Raw genomic sequence first — 13,014 nt, forward strand, 5'->3', positions numbered from 1 at the left:
CACACTAACAGTGCATTATAGGGTTCTACAACCTTTGGATACACATTTTATTGTCTACTTGTGCAAAAATGTTACATAGAATTATTATCAAGGTTATCTGTGCATACTTTATCATTACTATATATAAGTTTTAAAATATTGGCCAATAAGCAAATAACATTGCTTTAGAGGAAATGGGTTTATTTGTATAATCTAGCTCTTGTTTTCTGGGGGGTTGTTTTATTATTTTTCAAATGAGCATTTCTCACTACACAAGTGATAACAGTTTTGTGTCCTTTAACCTCTTGCTTTTTTTGAAACCAAGAACTATTTTGTCCAAGGAATAAGTATATGATAAATGCTGAATAACAAAAAGCATCATTTAAATAAAATCTATATTACATCAATTCTATCAATAAACAAGACAGAAATTAAACCTAGTGTTCCTCTAAGGTAAAAATCATCTACAATTTTCTCAAAATGTCAATTTTGACTCTGAATAGAGAACTAGATTATATTAAATTTGAAACTGTCAATTGTATGTATATTAATGAAAATTAATCATAACTTAAGTTTAACAATGACCATATTCTTTATATGCAATATTTCACCCCCAAATAAGAAACTTTATAAACAGTTAGTTTGTGATTTTGCTGAATTTTTTGCTCATATTAATTTCTCTTGCAATTTTGTATTTACAGAGTATTTTTCTATGCTTACCTTAGAGCTATGTTGAAATTTGGGGAGGAAATCAACATCTACACAATAATTTCAAGTAAAACAAAAAACAGGCACCGGTCAAGGCAGAACACTAGGACCATACCAGAGAACATCCAGAAGGTTCTGTATTTACTGACAACAAAGTGCTGCAGCAAACTGGGTTGTTAAGATGGCAAACAATCACAGTCATGCAAATATCTACTTGTTTGGACAGAAGACACCATGCATATGCGCCACATATCTTAGGCAAAAATACACACATAGAACTGAAATGCAGCATTGATGATAACACTAATAAGCATCAAAGTGAAGCCAATGAAGACAATACCAGATTGGGGCAAAATACTTTAAGTTTTAAATACAGGAAAAAAATGCTTAGCCAAGCTAACAGTTCCATTAAAAAAATCTGCAAGAGGTTTGTTCTTTCATGTAGGATAAAATCCATCCAAAAGGGACATTAATAATCATGTTGTGGAAACGTCTGCAGAAAGATGTGGCACAGATATGTCTTGAGGCCAGTATAATCAGGGATTGTTAAACTGACTCCATCCTTTGCTTTTCCTGGCCCTTTCCTCCTGGACCGTGTGCCCCCTCAGGTCCCTTGACCACCCAGGACTTAACTTTCCACTCACCCCACTGAAATGTCCCCAAAATGAGGCAAATGAAAGAATGCTAGGGAAAGTCTTCTATAAACATAAAATGTAATGTATAGTTATTCCTATATCATCTTCAGAAGGCCAAATTTTCTGTGCTTTCCAAGCTGACGTCTCACTAAACTAAGAAATAATTCTCTGCTAACTAAAGCAGTTATGGGAGCAGAAAAGTTATTTCATCTCCCCTCTTTCTCTATGTCCATTCATCAACCCTCCTTGCTCTCCTTCCCTGGCTAACACCTGGAGGTATCACACAGGAGAATGACCGGAATGTGTGTGTCTTAATGACAGGTTAAAACAAGGGAAGTCTTGAGGCCCCCACTCATCACATACCACGCTGGCAGCCAAGGCCTTGCACACAACACAAGGTAAGTCAGGAAATAAACAGGCTGGCAGAGTCAAAAAAACAGTGTTTTTGAAGGGGTCAATTCTCCTGGTATTATCCCCATAGGAAATTTCAAAAATCACTTCAGAGTCTACCTTTTCCAACTGTGATCTCCTTTGGCAGGAGGGAGTACTTCTTCATCATCCACTGTAGTCTTTTTGGATCCTGGGGTCTCCCAACATGCTGTTTTCAACATTTACCCTTCAAGGGTCGTAGGAAGACAGATGGCCATAAAAACATTTCAGAGGCAAAGTACACAATGCAAAACCACTCATAACGTACTGCAAATTATGATGAAAAAGGCAAGCAGGTTGAGGGGGAAGGGAGGGGAGGTTGCAGGCCTCCTGGAAAGTTTTCAGACCCTTACCAGATTGGAAGTGCCACTGACACCAACAAGGGTCTCAGGCTGGAAGAACAGGTGCTATGAAGGCCAAATCTATAACCATATCTGCATGTTTGGAGTGTGAAGGTTGATTGGTTATAAAAGCAGGGAATTTATAGAGGTTACAGTTCTTCCTTTGATTTGGATGAAGAAGCAATAATTAGTTAGGGTGCAGAGACAACCAAGAAAACTCCAAACCTACAAATTAAGGGTAAGAACAAGCCACACTAAACCTAGATGAAGAGTAATCTCAGATTTCCGCATACCCATCACCCACCTCAAAGAGACCTCCTATTTAGCAGGGCTACAACAAGACTTGCCAGAGAAGCCATTCGGAAGCTCATGTTGCAGGGAGAGTGAGTTGGATTCAAAATGATGCAAAGTGACACTAGGCAACAGGCCACTTGTTCCTTCCTAACATACACCACTGAAGCCTGACACCAACTTAGTGGGAACATCACTCCTTCTTTCCAATCCCCTGATAAGCCTGCCAAAAAGACCATTTTAACCAGAAGAGGATGTGCATGCCTGGGACTGCGAGGGACAAGAAGGAGACCAGGTTTACCATGGGCTCTCACCAACCCCGCCTAGAGCTGGCCACAGACATCAGCTTCAACGTCTTCCCCCTACCTGAAGGATGTACCCCCGAACATAGTCCCGCAGAGTCCAGCCCAGGCCGTGCAGGATGTGTAGCACCTCCTCTTGCTTCAGGACACTGAAGAGACGGTCCAGCAGGATCTTTAGCCGCACAGGCACCGCTTGTGTCCCATAGAGCATCAGGCTGCTGATGTCAAACACTACGTTGGACTGCACAATCTCCACTTGCGTGGGGTGGTACAGGTGCTGGGTGCTGAGCTTATCCAAGGCTGTAGTGGTTCCGCAGGTAGATGGGAATAAAGAGACAAAGGGAGAAGACAGAAACAGACAAAGCAGAAACAAGTTACTGGAAGTTATCAGGACTCCATTTCTTAGGACGGATGCATAACAATCACATGTTGCATGACAATCACAAACTGTTTAAGCAACAGTATGCAATGTAAATAATCCTCTTCCCACCTCCTCCCTGTTTTGTTTATAGCTGCAGACTGTAGATGACAGCAAGCAAGTTCAACACATTCAACTTTCAGAAAGAGAGCCACTGAGGATGTTTCTAAATGACTGCGGCTGACTCTAAAAACCAGACTAATTAATTTGCTAATTGAACTATGATTCACCCCAAGTTACCATGGAATCCTTTCTCTCCCCACCAAAGAAAAAACAAACAATTCTCACTTCATTCCCTAAGAATAGGCTCAACCAGTATCACTTCTTCAAAGTAAGATTCACCATTTATAAAACCTGAATGGTTTAAAGAAGAAAAGAAAGTTCTTTAGACTATAGTGGCCCAAAAGGCCTAATTTAGAAGGAATAAGGAAAGCTAACATCTGTACAAAGGGCTCTCAGGTTAAATTAGCAAAGGGAGATTATCCCAAGACTCAGTTCTCCCAATTTCACCTCTTGCTGTTCACCTGTTAGATTTAGTTTAGCGTTCACTGGCATGTTCTATAGAAGTTATCCAGGAGCCCTGGCTGGTATGGCTCAGTGGACTGAGTGCCAGCCTGAGAACCAAAGGGTTGATGGTTCAATTCCCAGTCAGGGCACACACCTGGGTTGCAGGCCAGGTCCCCAGTTGAGGGCGCGTAAAAGGCAACCATTGATGTTTCACTCCCTCCCTTTCTCCCTCCCTTCCCCTCTGTCTAAAAATAAATAAATAAAATCTTTTAAAAAATAAAAAAGTTATTCTGTTGAAAAAAATAAATTCAAGTCATAAGTTAGCCATCTTTTAAGCAGTTCTGACCAGGGTTTAGTGTCAAATGAAAATGGAAAAAAAAAGAAAAAAAAAACCCAAAATGAGTAAAATCAAAGTTTGAGAATTTCTGTGTATTTCTGCTGTTACCTCAATACAAAAAACTGAGGATGACCATTTTCAAAGTAAATATTTTTAATAAGACTAATATTTCAAAATTAGGCCTTTTCCCCTCCTCATATCTAAAAGAGTATCTCCCCTAGATCTTAAAGCCAAGATAAGATCACACATTCTAATCCTCATCCTTATCTGAGTTACTGGGAACCCTACTGCAGATAATGTAATTGCATTTTCCCTCAGTTTCTCTAAAGTGAACAATTAAGATAACACTGTCTCATATAAGTGGCTCAAAGAGATGCTGCAAAGATAATGAGATAATGAATGAAAGATGCTTTGAACTCCTTAAGAGAACACAAAAACAAGATGAGATTGACTGTCAGAATTATACACATATGACCTTCTAGAGATTAGAACAGATAAACACCTAAGCCTGAAAGATGGCCATCTAATCTCATGAGTGAGGATAGTGGCAACACTATCAGACAACAACATCCAGCATCAAACTCTAACTCTACCTGAGACTGCAGCACCCCAAAGTTTCTGCAAGTTCTAAATCACTGCCTGGCCTTTCTCACCCACTCTCGCTACCACCTTAGCCTATAATAGTATGTATTGTACACATGTACTCTGAGCAACTCTTATTTCAATATGCCAGTATTTCTGCATATTAATGCAGGTATTTAAAAATGCATGCACACACACGGTTTTTAGTATTTCAAATGTATTTTTTCAGGGCTCCTCCTCCACTCTCATTTCCTCCTGACTTGTGGTCACTAGAGAGTTCATGTACTCTTGATAAATTGCTTTCTTACATCCATAGTGTAAAGGGCCTTATCATTTACCCGCTGGCTTCATTCAACACATTTACTCCCAGGAATACTTTGTCAAAGAGTTCGGGTTTTCTCATACTTCATTTCTTGCAGCTGATTTGTCTGATCTTTCCTATTCTAGTGGTTAAGTCAACTTTGAATAAATAGCCTTAAAAATTAATTTAACGTTTGGGAAAGATAAGGGATTCACAAGCCTAGGGATTGAAGTCTTCTCTCACTCCATGGGGCATTTAGACTGCAAAAATGCAGGAAAGAGGTATTATTATCCCTGTTCTTTTTCAAGTACAGCTTAACTACTCAGCCTTCTGATGAGTGGCTTCTCTGCTTACAAAATCCAGTGACCAGGTCAGAAAAAATCTGCTCCTCCTCCGATTCTCTTCATCAACATCTTGGCCCAGCTCAATCACTTCTTCACAAAATACGCTGCTAATACTACAACAAATATGAAATTGAGAGGGTTCAGTAGGGGAAATAAAATGTTACCAAATCCTGATTTTTGTCCATGTGTTTGGATCCTGTGCCTGTGCATTAAGTACACGCAGCTGTGTGTACAATGTGGTCAAGGGCTAGGTGGAAAGCTGTCATATAATTCCTCTAGCTTCCACTCCTTAAAAACAGCCGGCAGTTTTATTAGATAAAGACAAAACTGTTGAGGGTAGAGAAGTAAAGAGAAATTGTTCAGAGCATTGAAAGAGCACAGGCAGAGTAGGTATGGCAAAAACATTTCCCTGGATATGTATTTGAGAACATCAGAGAGTAAGAGTATTATAAGGACATTGGCTGATTCTTCTTCTTAAGTATGACATGTGTCAAGACGTAGGAATTCTGTTATAAGCCACAAAAATATAGAGCACAGGTCAACAACTTTTCTGTAAATACCAGATACTAAATATTTTTACTTCTTGTGGCCCACACATTCTCTTTCACAACCAATCACCTCTGCTGGTATAAATGCAGGTGAGACTAAAACTAATGAGCATGTCTGTGTTCCATTAAAACTTTACTTACACAAACAGGCACTGAGCCACATTGGGCTGATATGGAGGAGGGAAGGATGGACTGGATATGTTTTAAAAATTCAATGGTAGAGGAGGAAAAAGTCCTAAGAGTGTAATTAAGCAGCAATTACCTAGGAGATGAGCCATAGACAAAGGAATAAAATTTATTTAATGGCCCAGCTTGCCAATGTCAACTATAAATTTCAGCATAAACATATCATCAAACATTATGATCTGTCAATTTTTTTTTAGTATATCAAAATTTTCTGCTGTACAATTACCAGACCATACTGAGTCACCAAGTTGTCGACAACTTTTAGGGATGTCTCCTCTAGGGGATTTTAGGGATGAGCTAAAAGTAAAGTGTTGACTTTTTTTTTTTTAAGTGTCATTAACATCGATAAACTAAGAACTGGACTTCTGCCTAATGTCATGTTCTTCCCATGTCTGAATCTGGATCTCAGTAGGGTTAGGAATGTGAGTTGGGTACTGGGATGCAGGAAAGTTAGGGCAAGAACTTTTTCAGTGGTATGGAGTGAGAAAAGGTAGTCACCTGCTTTTATACTTCATGGGCCTAACTACCTGCAAAATTGTTCTATACCAATGGTACTGCCGAAATTCCATGTTCAAATGAAATTTTAACCCCAAATTGGGTACAAATACATAAAAGTGAAGCTATTCTTGGGGAAGCTAGAGTGAGCATGGATTAGAGAACTTGAAGTCATTTGTTATTCTCTTCTTTTCAACTTCTGTCTCTCAGTTGGAACCCTAGATTTCCCAGAAGCACAGCTTGAAAACACACTTTTCTACACAATAAGATGGAATCAGTTGTTTTGCCTGCTTTGCATCTACTCCCTTTCATTCTAAGTAACAGAAACTGGATTTCCCTTTGGGGAACCACTCTTCCCCTGTTTTATTATACAGAGTATTCCTTAAGCCAGGCCTGGAAAACCAGTATATCCCAGTCCCTTGGCCACAGGAAAGGAACTGACCCTTAAGTACTAAATGTCAGGCATCATTCTAGGGTGTTACAATGATCTTGTTTTACTCATTTAAAAAATTAAAAACACACATTATTACTATTATTGCCTATTTGGAATCACAGACTCAATGAGATTAAGTAACCAGCCTAGGGTCACTTAGTTATTTCTCCCAAGAAAATTCTGTTTCTACTACATGTTCAGATAAACAATCAGTAAGAAACTCTGGGAACTTTAAAGTCTTCATCATGTTAGAAGTCCCTAACTCCCAGTAGTCTGGGCTTCTTGCCCATCACTCTGCTGAAGCAAGCATTTCAAAGGTCACCAACACCTGCTTTACTATGAAATCCAATAGCTTTTTTCCTTCATTATTTTCCATGATCTCTCCATAGCAGCTGACCTTATTGATCACCACTCCTCCTAAATGCTCTTCTCCTTCACTCATGCATACATTCATTTATTCACCAGCACTTAACTTATCACCAAGGTAGGTGTTGCATGCAGATGCAAAAGTAATTTATGTTGTGGCCTCCACCTTCAAAGGTAGACAGATGCAAGCAATATAAATGCTATAAAAGAGATTTGATAAAGTACCATAGGACACAGAAGAGAGAGCAACTCTGCCGGGAAGCTAGAGTCTTATAAGATAACTAGGAATTTACAAGCAAGAAAGGAAGAGAGCTAAGGTAACATCAAGTTCTTAAACATTATGTGCATCAGAATCAGCTGAAGGGCTTGTTAAAACACAGATTGCTGGGCCACCTCCCCAGTTTCTGATTCATTGGGTCTGGCGTGGGGACCAAGGATATGTATTTCTAACAAATCTCCATAGGATGCTGATGCTGCTTGGCCAGGGACAATATTTTAAGAACCATTGTGTGTGTGTAAGAGAACTGATATCCAAAGAATGTGTAACTCGAGGCAAAACAGAGATAAGTATAAAAAGTCAGATGAGCAGACTGTAAGGAAACAATATGGAAGGCCAAAACCTGTAGAAAGCTTACAATTTTAGTTCCTAATAGGATATAGAAAATATCAAACATTTTATAAAATGAAATAATTCATAATTTTATATACAAAACTCTGACAAGTGTCCATAAGTTTAATTAAAGCAACGTCTGTCAGCCTGGGGAGTATGGCACATGCTCAACAGTGACAGCCGCGCCACCTAAAGGAGAAGAGCCCAGAGGGAGATGGTCAGGCTTAGTTTGAAAATCATCACAGGTGATTCCGATATAAGGCATTCACACGCCACACTGGAAATCACAGAGACAGAGTTGGGGCAGGGATGGCCTGGAGCCAAGTGAACAGAGTAGGAAATTTTTCCAATACATCACTGAAAGATGCCTTAATTCACCGGACTTCAAACTATTATATGTGTAAACCTGGCATATGCGAAGGCCTTCCAAAAGGTATAGAGAAATAGGAACTCAATTTCCAGATCCTACAATCCCATATGTACTCTTTCCTAAAACTGATCCACCTGGGAACAGGACTGCATACCCATGTAGATACTCCATTCACACTTCTCCTTTGAAAATAGTACCCCGCCTTCTTTATGAAATAAAGGTACAGCCTGACCTGACCTAAGAGGATGCACTCACTGGCCCAGGGTGTAAAACTCTCCTGGGTGCCAAAATAATTGATGATTTTAATTGCTGCATCAAAGCCTCCTTTAATGATTAATTAATAAAACCACCAAGAACCTGCAAAAAGACCCCTTTTTCTAGACTACACATACACAATTGAAGAGTACCTAGAACCTGACATTTGGACCTATGTTGGAGTGTTCAGAATTCAAAAAAAAAAAGTAAAATGGGGCAATGATAATGCACTCACTTCCTAGTGCATTCCTGTCTATTTTAATAATGTATCACTTCATTAAATATACTGTGATAGCAAAGCAAAAATGTCCAATACTGAAAATGGCTCCCCCCAACCCTGACCCCACATACTCTGAGGTAATCCACTCTTTTCAACATTCCTAACACTTCTCTCTAGGTGATGTCATCGTTCGGGAAGAAAAGCCCCGAGTGCAGGCAAGTGATGCCTGCTCTCTTAAATCCAGTTTGAATTATCTTCCTGTACCTACAAAATTTGTAAGATACTAGATACAACCTGTGAATATCATTTGATAAGGTAGTTACAACCCATTTAATCAAAAGATATAAAAATATTTATTTTAATTATAACTTATCATTTACATCTTATGAAATTTTCCACATCTATTAGTAAAACTAAAATTAAAATAAATTATGACTGGAATGGCAAAGCACTTAATGTTTAGCAGAAATAATGTCTTTCATTAAATACACAAAAAATTTTGACCATGAGATCCAGTAAAATTAATAAATGTTTTTGTATATGACGCTTATCTAATTCGTTCCTAAAGTCCAACAACAGATTTGATACACAAATGGAACCACATTATCAAAGTACTACCATGATTTCTAACATACTCCTCATTTCATAAAAAAACCTATTTAATTTATATATTATAGTATATCATTATTAACTAATGAGAAATAACACTTCTATTGTAAACCAAGTAAATCAATTTTATTAGCTCCACATTTTATTTTGGACTGTTTTAGTACTCTATCAAACACAGTCCATAACTTATTGTTGTCTTTATTATTCCTCTCAAAATATATATTAATACATTTATTTGAATTGCACTGTGATTTTATTTTTACGCAATTAAAATAAGTCAGATTTGGCAGTTTGATCTGATCATAAGCATTGGTAGAAATTTTCATCAATTAAAATAGTTAAGTCTACTGCAGTGATAACTAAACAAACGACTTAAAGAAGTAATTTAAAGTTCCCAATGTTTAAAAAGTGCTTGTTGTCCTGCAGATTAAGGACAATTTCTAGAGAACTCCAAAGGTTGTTCAAATCCCAGTTCTGCCACACCTACTAGCTGTATGACCTTTGGGAGTTACTTAACTTATGAAAATGTTAGGATGGCTCGTTTTCAAAATTCTTTTAGAGGCAGGCAAGCCAATAGCTTGAAGAGCCCTACCTTAATTTCAAGGAGACAAGAAAGGAGAATATAGAATCAAGACCAAGCTAAGAGGTACAGGAGAAAAACAGATGCTTGGAGTGAAGGTGAGGCAGGGTTACAGGATAAATTTGAGAAGGGGAAATCAACTAAAATGCAGGGGAAATATCAGGATTCCAAAGGAGCTGTCTCTCCAGCTACCTGGCTGGATAATCTGCCTCTAGGAATCCAAACTCTGCATCCTGCGGGGTGATCCCTAACCTATAAACTTAATTCTACCTAAGCTCCATGACCCCAGCTCCAAACATGTTCTTGATCCCTATTGTTGTACAGGGTAGGACTAATAAACTAGAGCAAAATTCTTGAAATCATACCCTTTTTTTCAGGGGTAGGAGTGGGGAGGGGTGTTTTCTGATTGAATATACCATTGGTGTTCACCAAAAAACAATGTGTAAATTTGAGAAAAAGGAAAACAGAAAGATAATCATCCATAATCCCACCACCCAAAGGCAACCACTGCCCACAAGTTGATGTACTTGCATCTACTGTTTTCAATTCATATTTTGTATAATTGAAGTCACACTTCGGATACAAATTTCTATCCTGGTGGTGGTATTTTTCTCACTGAACAACATAACATAGCAAGAACCTTCAAAATTACCTGGGACTACTTAGTACCCCCAATTTTTACACTGAAATTTCCTCTGGATCCATCGCTCCTTTCTGGCCTACCTTCTATCACTTTTGTACAGTGATTCTCTCATAACTCCATGACTGCAAGTGACTCTTGGAAAGTTAGTCTTCTCAACATACTGCAAGAATGTCTCATCTCTGCTCAAGGGTTTCCAGTGGTGCTGCCTCCCACCACCAATGACAATGCACAAAATCCTTAACCTGGGTCAGAAGACTTTGGACAGATAAACTTACTTCCCATCCTAATAACTCTGATATGAACCTTCTGTTCCAACCAAAGTAAGCTACCCACTGCCTTTCAAATATTCCTAATATTTTAATATTTGGTTACTAAATGAATATTTCTAGGCCCTATGCTAAGTGTTGGAGATTTAATGAAGAACAAAACAGACATGACTCAGGCCCTCTGAAAGTGAATCAACTAGTAAGGAAATCAGGGTTTTTAAAAATACACATTAACACACGGAATTACAAATTGGGTATGTGACATGAAAACATAATTTAAGTGGGGGTGGAGGTAGGGAGTTCCAGGCAAAGCCAATTCTGCTAGGATATGAACAAGGGAGAGGAGCACAAAATGAAGCTGAAGAGACAGGAAGGTTTGTTCCATTGCTGAGCTATATTTCTCATATATTTTACTTCCAATGTTGTTCCTTAAGTGTTTTTCCTCTTCCTTATTTACCTTTTGGACTACCCTTTTCTTTTAGCTTCAATTCAAATAATATTTTGTTTTTCCATGATGGCTGGAGAGGTCACCTCTTCTAAGAGCAAACCATCTCAACAAATCATGGCACTCACATGTGACAATCATGTACGTCCCAACCATATGTTGACTATTTACTGGGTCAGTTATGTGCCTATTTAATAACAAGAGTTTGATGTTAAATAGCCACCCTATCTGAAACATAATTACTCAAGATGTTTAGCCCTCATATTGTTGAATGAATGAACACGGTGAAGTGTACATATAATAGGAAAAGGCCATTATTATTTGCACTGAAGAGTTAAATGTATGATTCCACTGTACCACCAAATTCTTATTTTCACCAATGTCCCTTTCTCAACCCTTTCCTTTGTGTTTTATACTCTTCTAGAGAACAGTGGGGGTAGGTAATTAAGGCAGTTTAGGGAGTGAGCTGGAGCTGCTAGCTGGGCATGAATTCTGACCAAACTTTGCATAATTTATTCCCTTTCCTACCACTTCAAACATTATTTGCAGCCATTCAATGGATTTCTAGGTAAAAACAGTATGAACTCTAGTATTGTTAAAGGAAATGAGTTTCATATCACGGTGCATAAAATAGATCATAATGTACTGACATTATAAAAATAGACTTTATGAAAATCATAGTAGAGATCACTAGATATACGATAAAGGTGCTAGGTTTATGATCGTATAGCTATAGGAAAAGGTATAGTATAGCCTTCAGAAAGTGGTCAGAGAATAGTGACATAATAAGACTAAGAATAGCATCTATAAAGAAAAGATTGTTTTCTGTTTGAAAAATGCCTGGAGAAATGAAAAGCGAACTCTTTAGTATGCAGAATTTTATCTGGGGAAAAAGGGTTTAACTGCACAATATGGGTACTAGTTAGAAAAAGAAAAAGAATCATACAATAAGAGCTTCTTAAACTGTGAATTAGGTTACTGAGGGAACGTAATTTACCTGGATTTCTTTAAAACGTCAGAAACGGAAGTTTAAACTGGTAATTTTCTGGCTATAAAACAAAGGAGAAATTTAAGCCTAGATATCATTTCAATAAACAGTTTGATAGGATCTACAGTTTTCCAAAGAAAAGTGGCAGCTAATTCACAAGACTCAAAAATGGCATGTAAGTCCGGCTGAAGAAAACTCACTCTGTCAAGAAGAGAATCACCATAAGAACAACAGCTGGAGTTTCTGTGGTTCATTAATATAAGTGTGTAATGTAAGTCTAAAATAAGTATAAAATGGAATGCAAAATATGTAACAGACGTAATATATACTTTTAACGGTATTTCTAACTTAAAGAACAAAGTAATGTCCTTTATAAAATTCCGTTTTCAAGTATGTAAAACAGTGATGGAGGTAGGTGAGGCGTGGTTATAAAAGATCTTGTATCTGTTAAATGAAATGTGAATAACAATTTTTTATTTCAATTTTTAATAACAGGAATTACTCCCCAAACCTTCAAATAAATTAAAATAAATGTAAACCTGTAATTCTACAGACTTCACTTCCAATATTTTCTGTGAAGGTCACAGGAATAAGAACATATTCAGATACTTTTTTTTCTTAATGTAGGAGTATAAAAGTGCTTTTCACTGATCCTAGAAAATTGGCTCTCAGTGATAGTTTATAGTTCTTAGTTTTCCACAACTTTTTTTTAACATAACTTTCTTTAAAAGCCAAATTCAAGTGACTTAGGTGGTTTTCACAGGAATATGCTCAAACATTTCAGGCCCTGATATCCAGTGGACTCTACTGAATAGTGTTCAAGCAC

At 37.8% G+C, this 13,014-nt stretch overlaps 1 protein-coding gene across 7 annotated transcripts in view; it reads right to left on the minus strand.

Annotated features, from left to right (window-relative positions):
* Window positions 1–13,014, minus strand: part of BNC2 (basonuclin zinc finger protein 2) — a 420,364-nt gene that overhangs the window by 122,719 nt on the left and 284,631 nt on the right. For all 7 annotated transcript variants that reach the window (XM_045193713.3, XM_053924666.2, XM_045193712.3 and 4 more), the window contains one exon: window positions 2,750–2,985. In XM_045193713.3, coding sequence (XP_045049648.2) covers window positions 2,750–2,985 — 236 coding nt within the window. The remainder of the gene's footprint in view (window positions 1–2,749; window positions 2,986–13,014) is intronic.

This window comes from Desmodus rotundus, chromosome 1 (assembly GCF_022682495.2).
Source record: "Desmodus rotundus isolate HL8 chromosome 1, HLdesRot8A.1, whole genome shotgun sequence".
NCBI classification, from domain to species: Eukaryota; Metazoa; Chordata; class Mammalia; order Chiroptera; family Phyllostomidae; genus Desmodus; species Desmodus rotundus.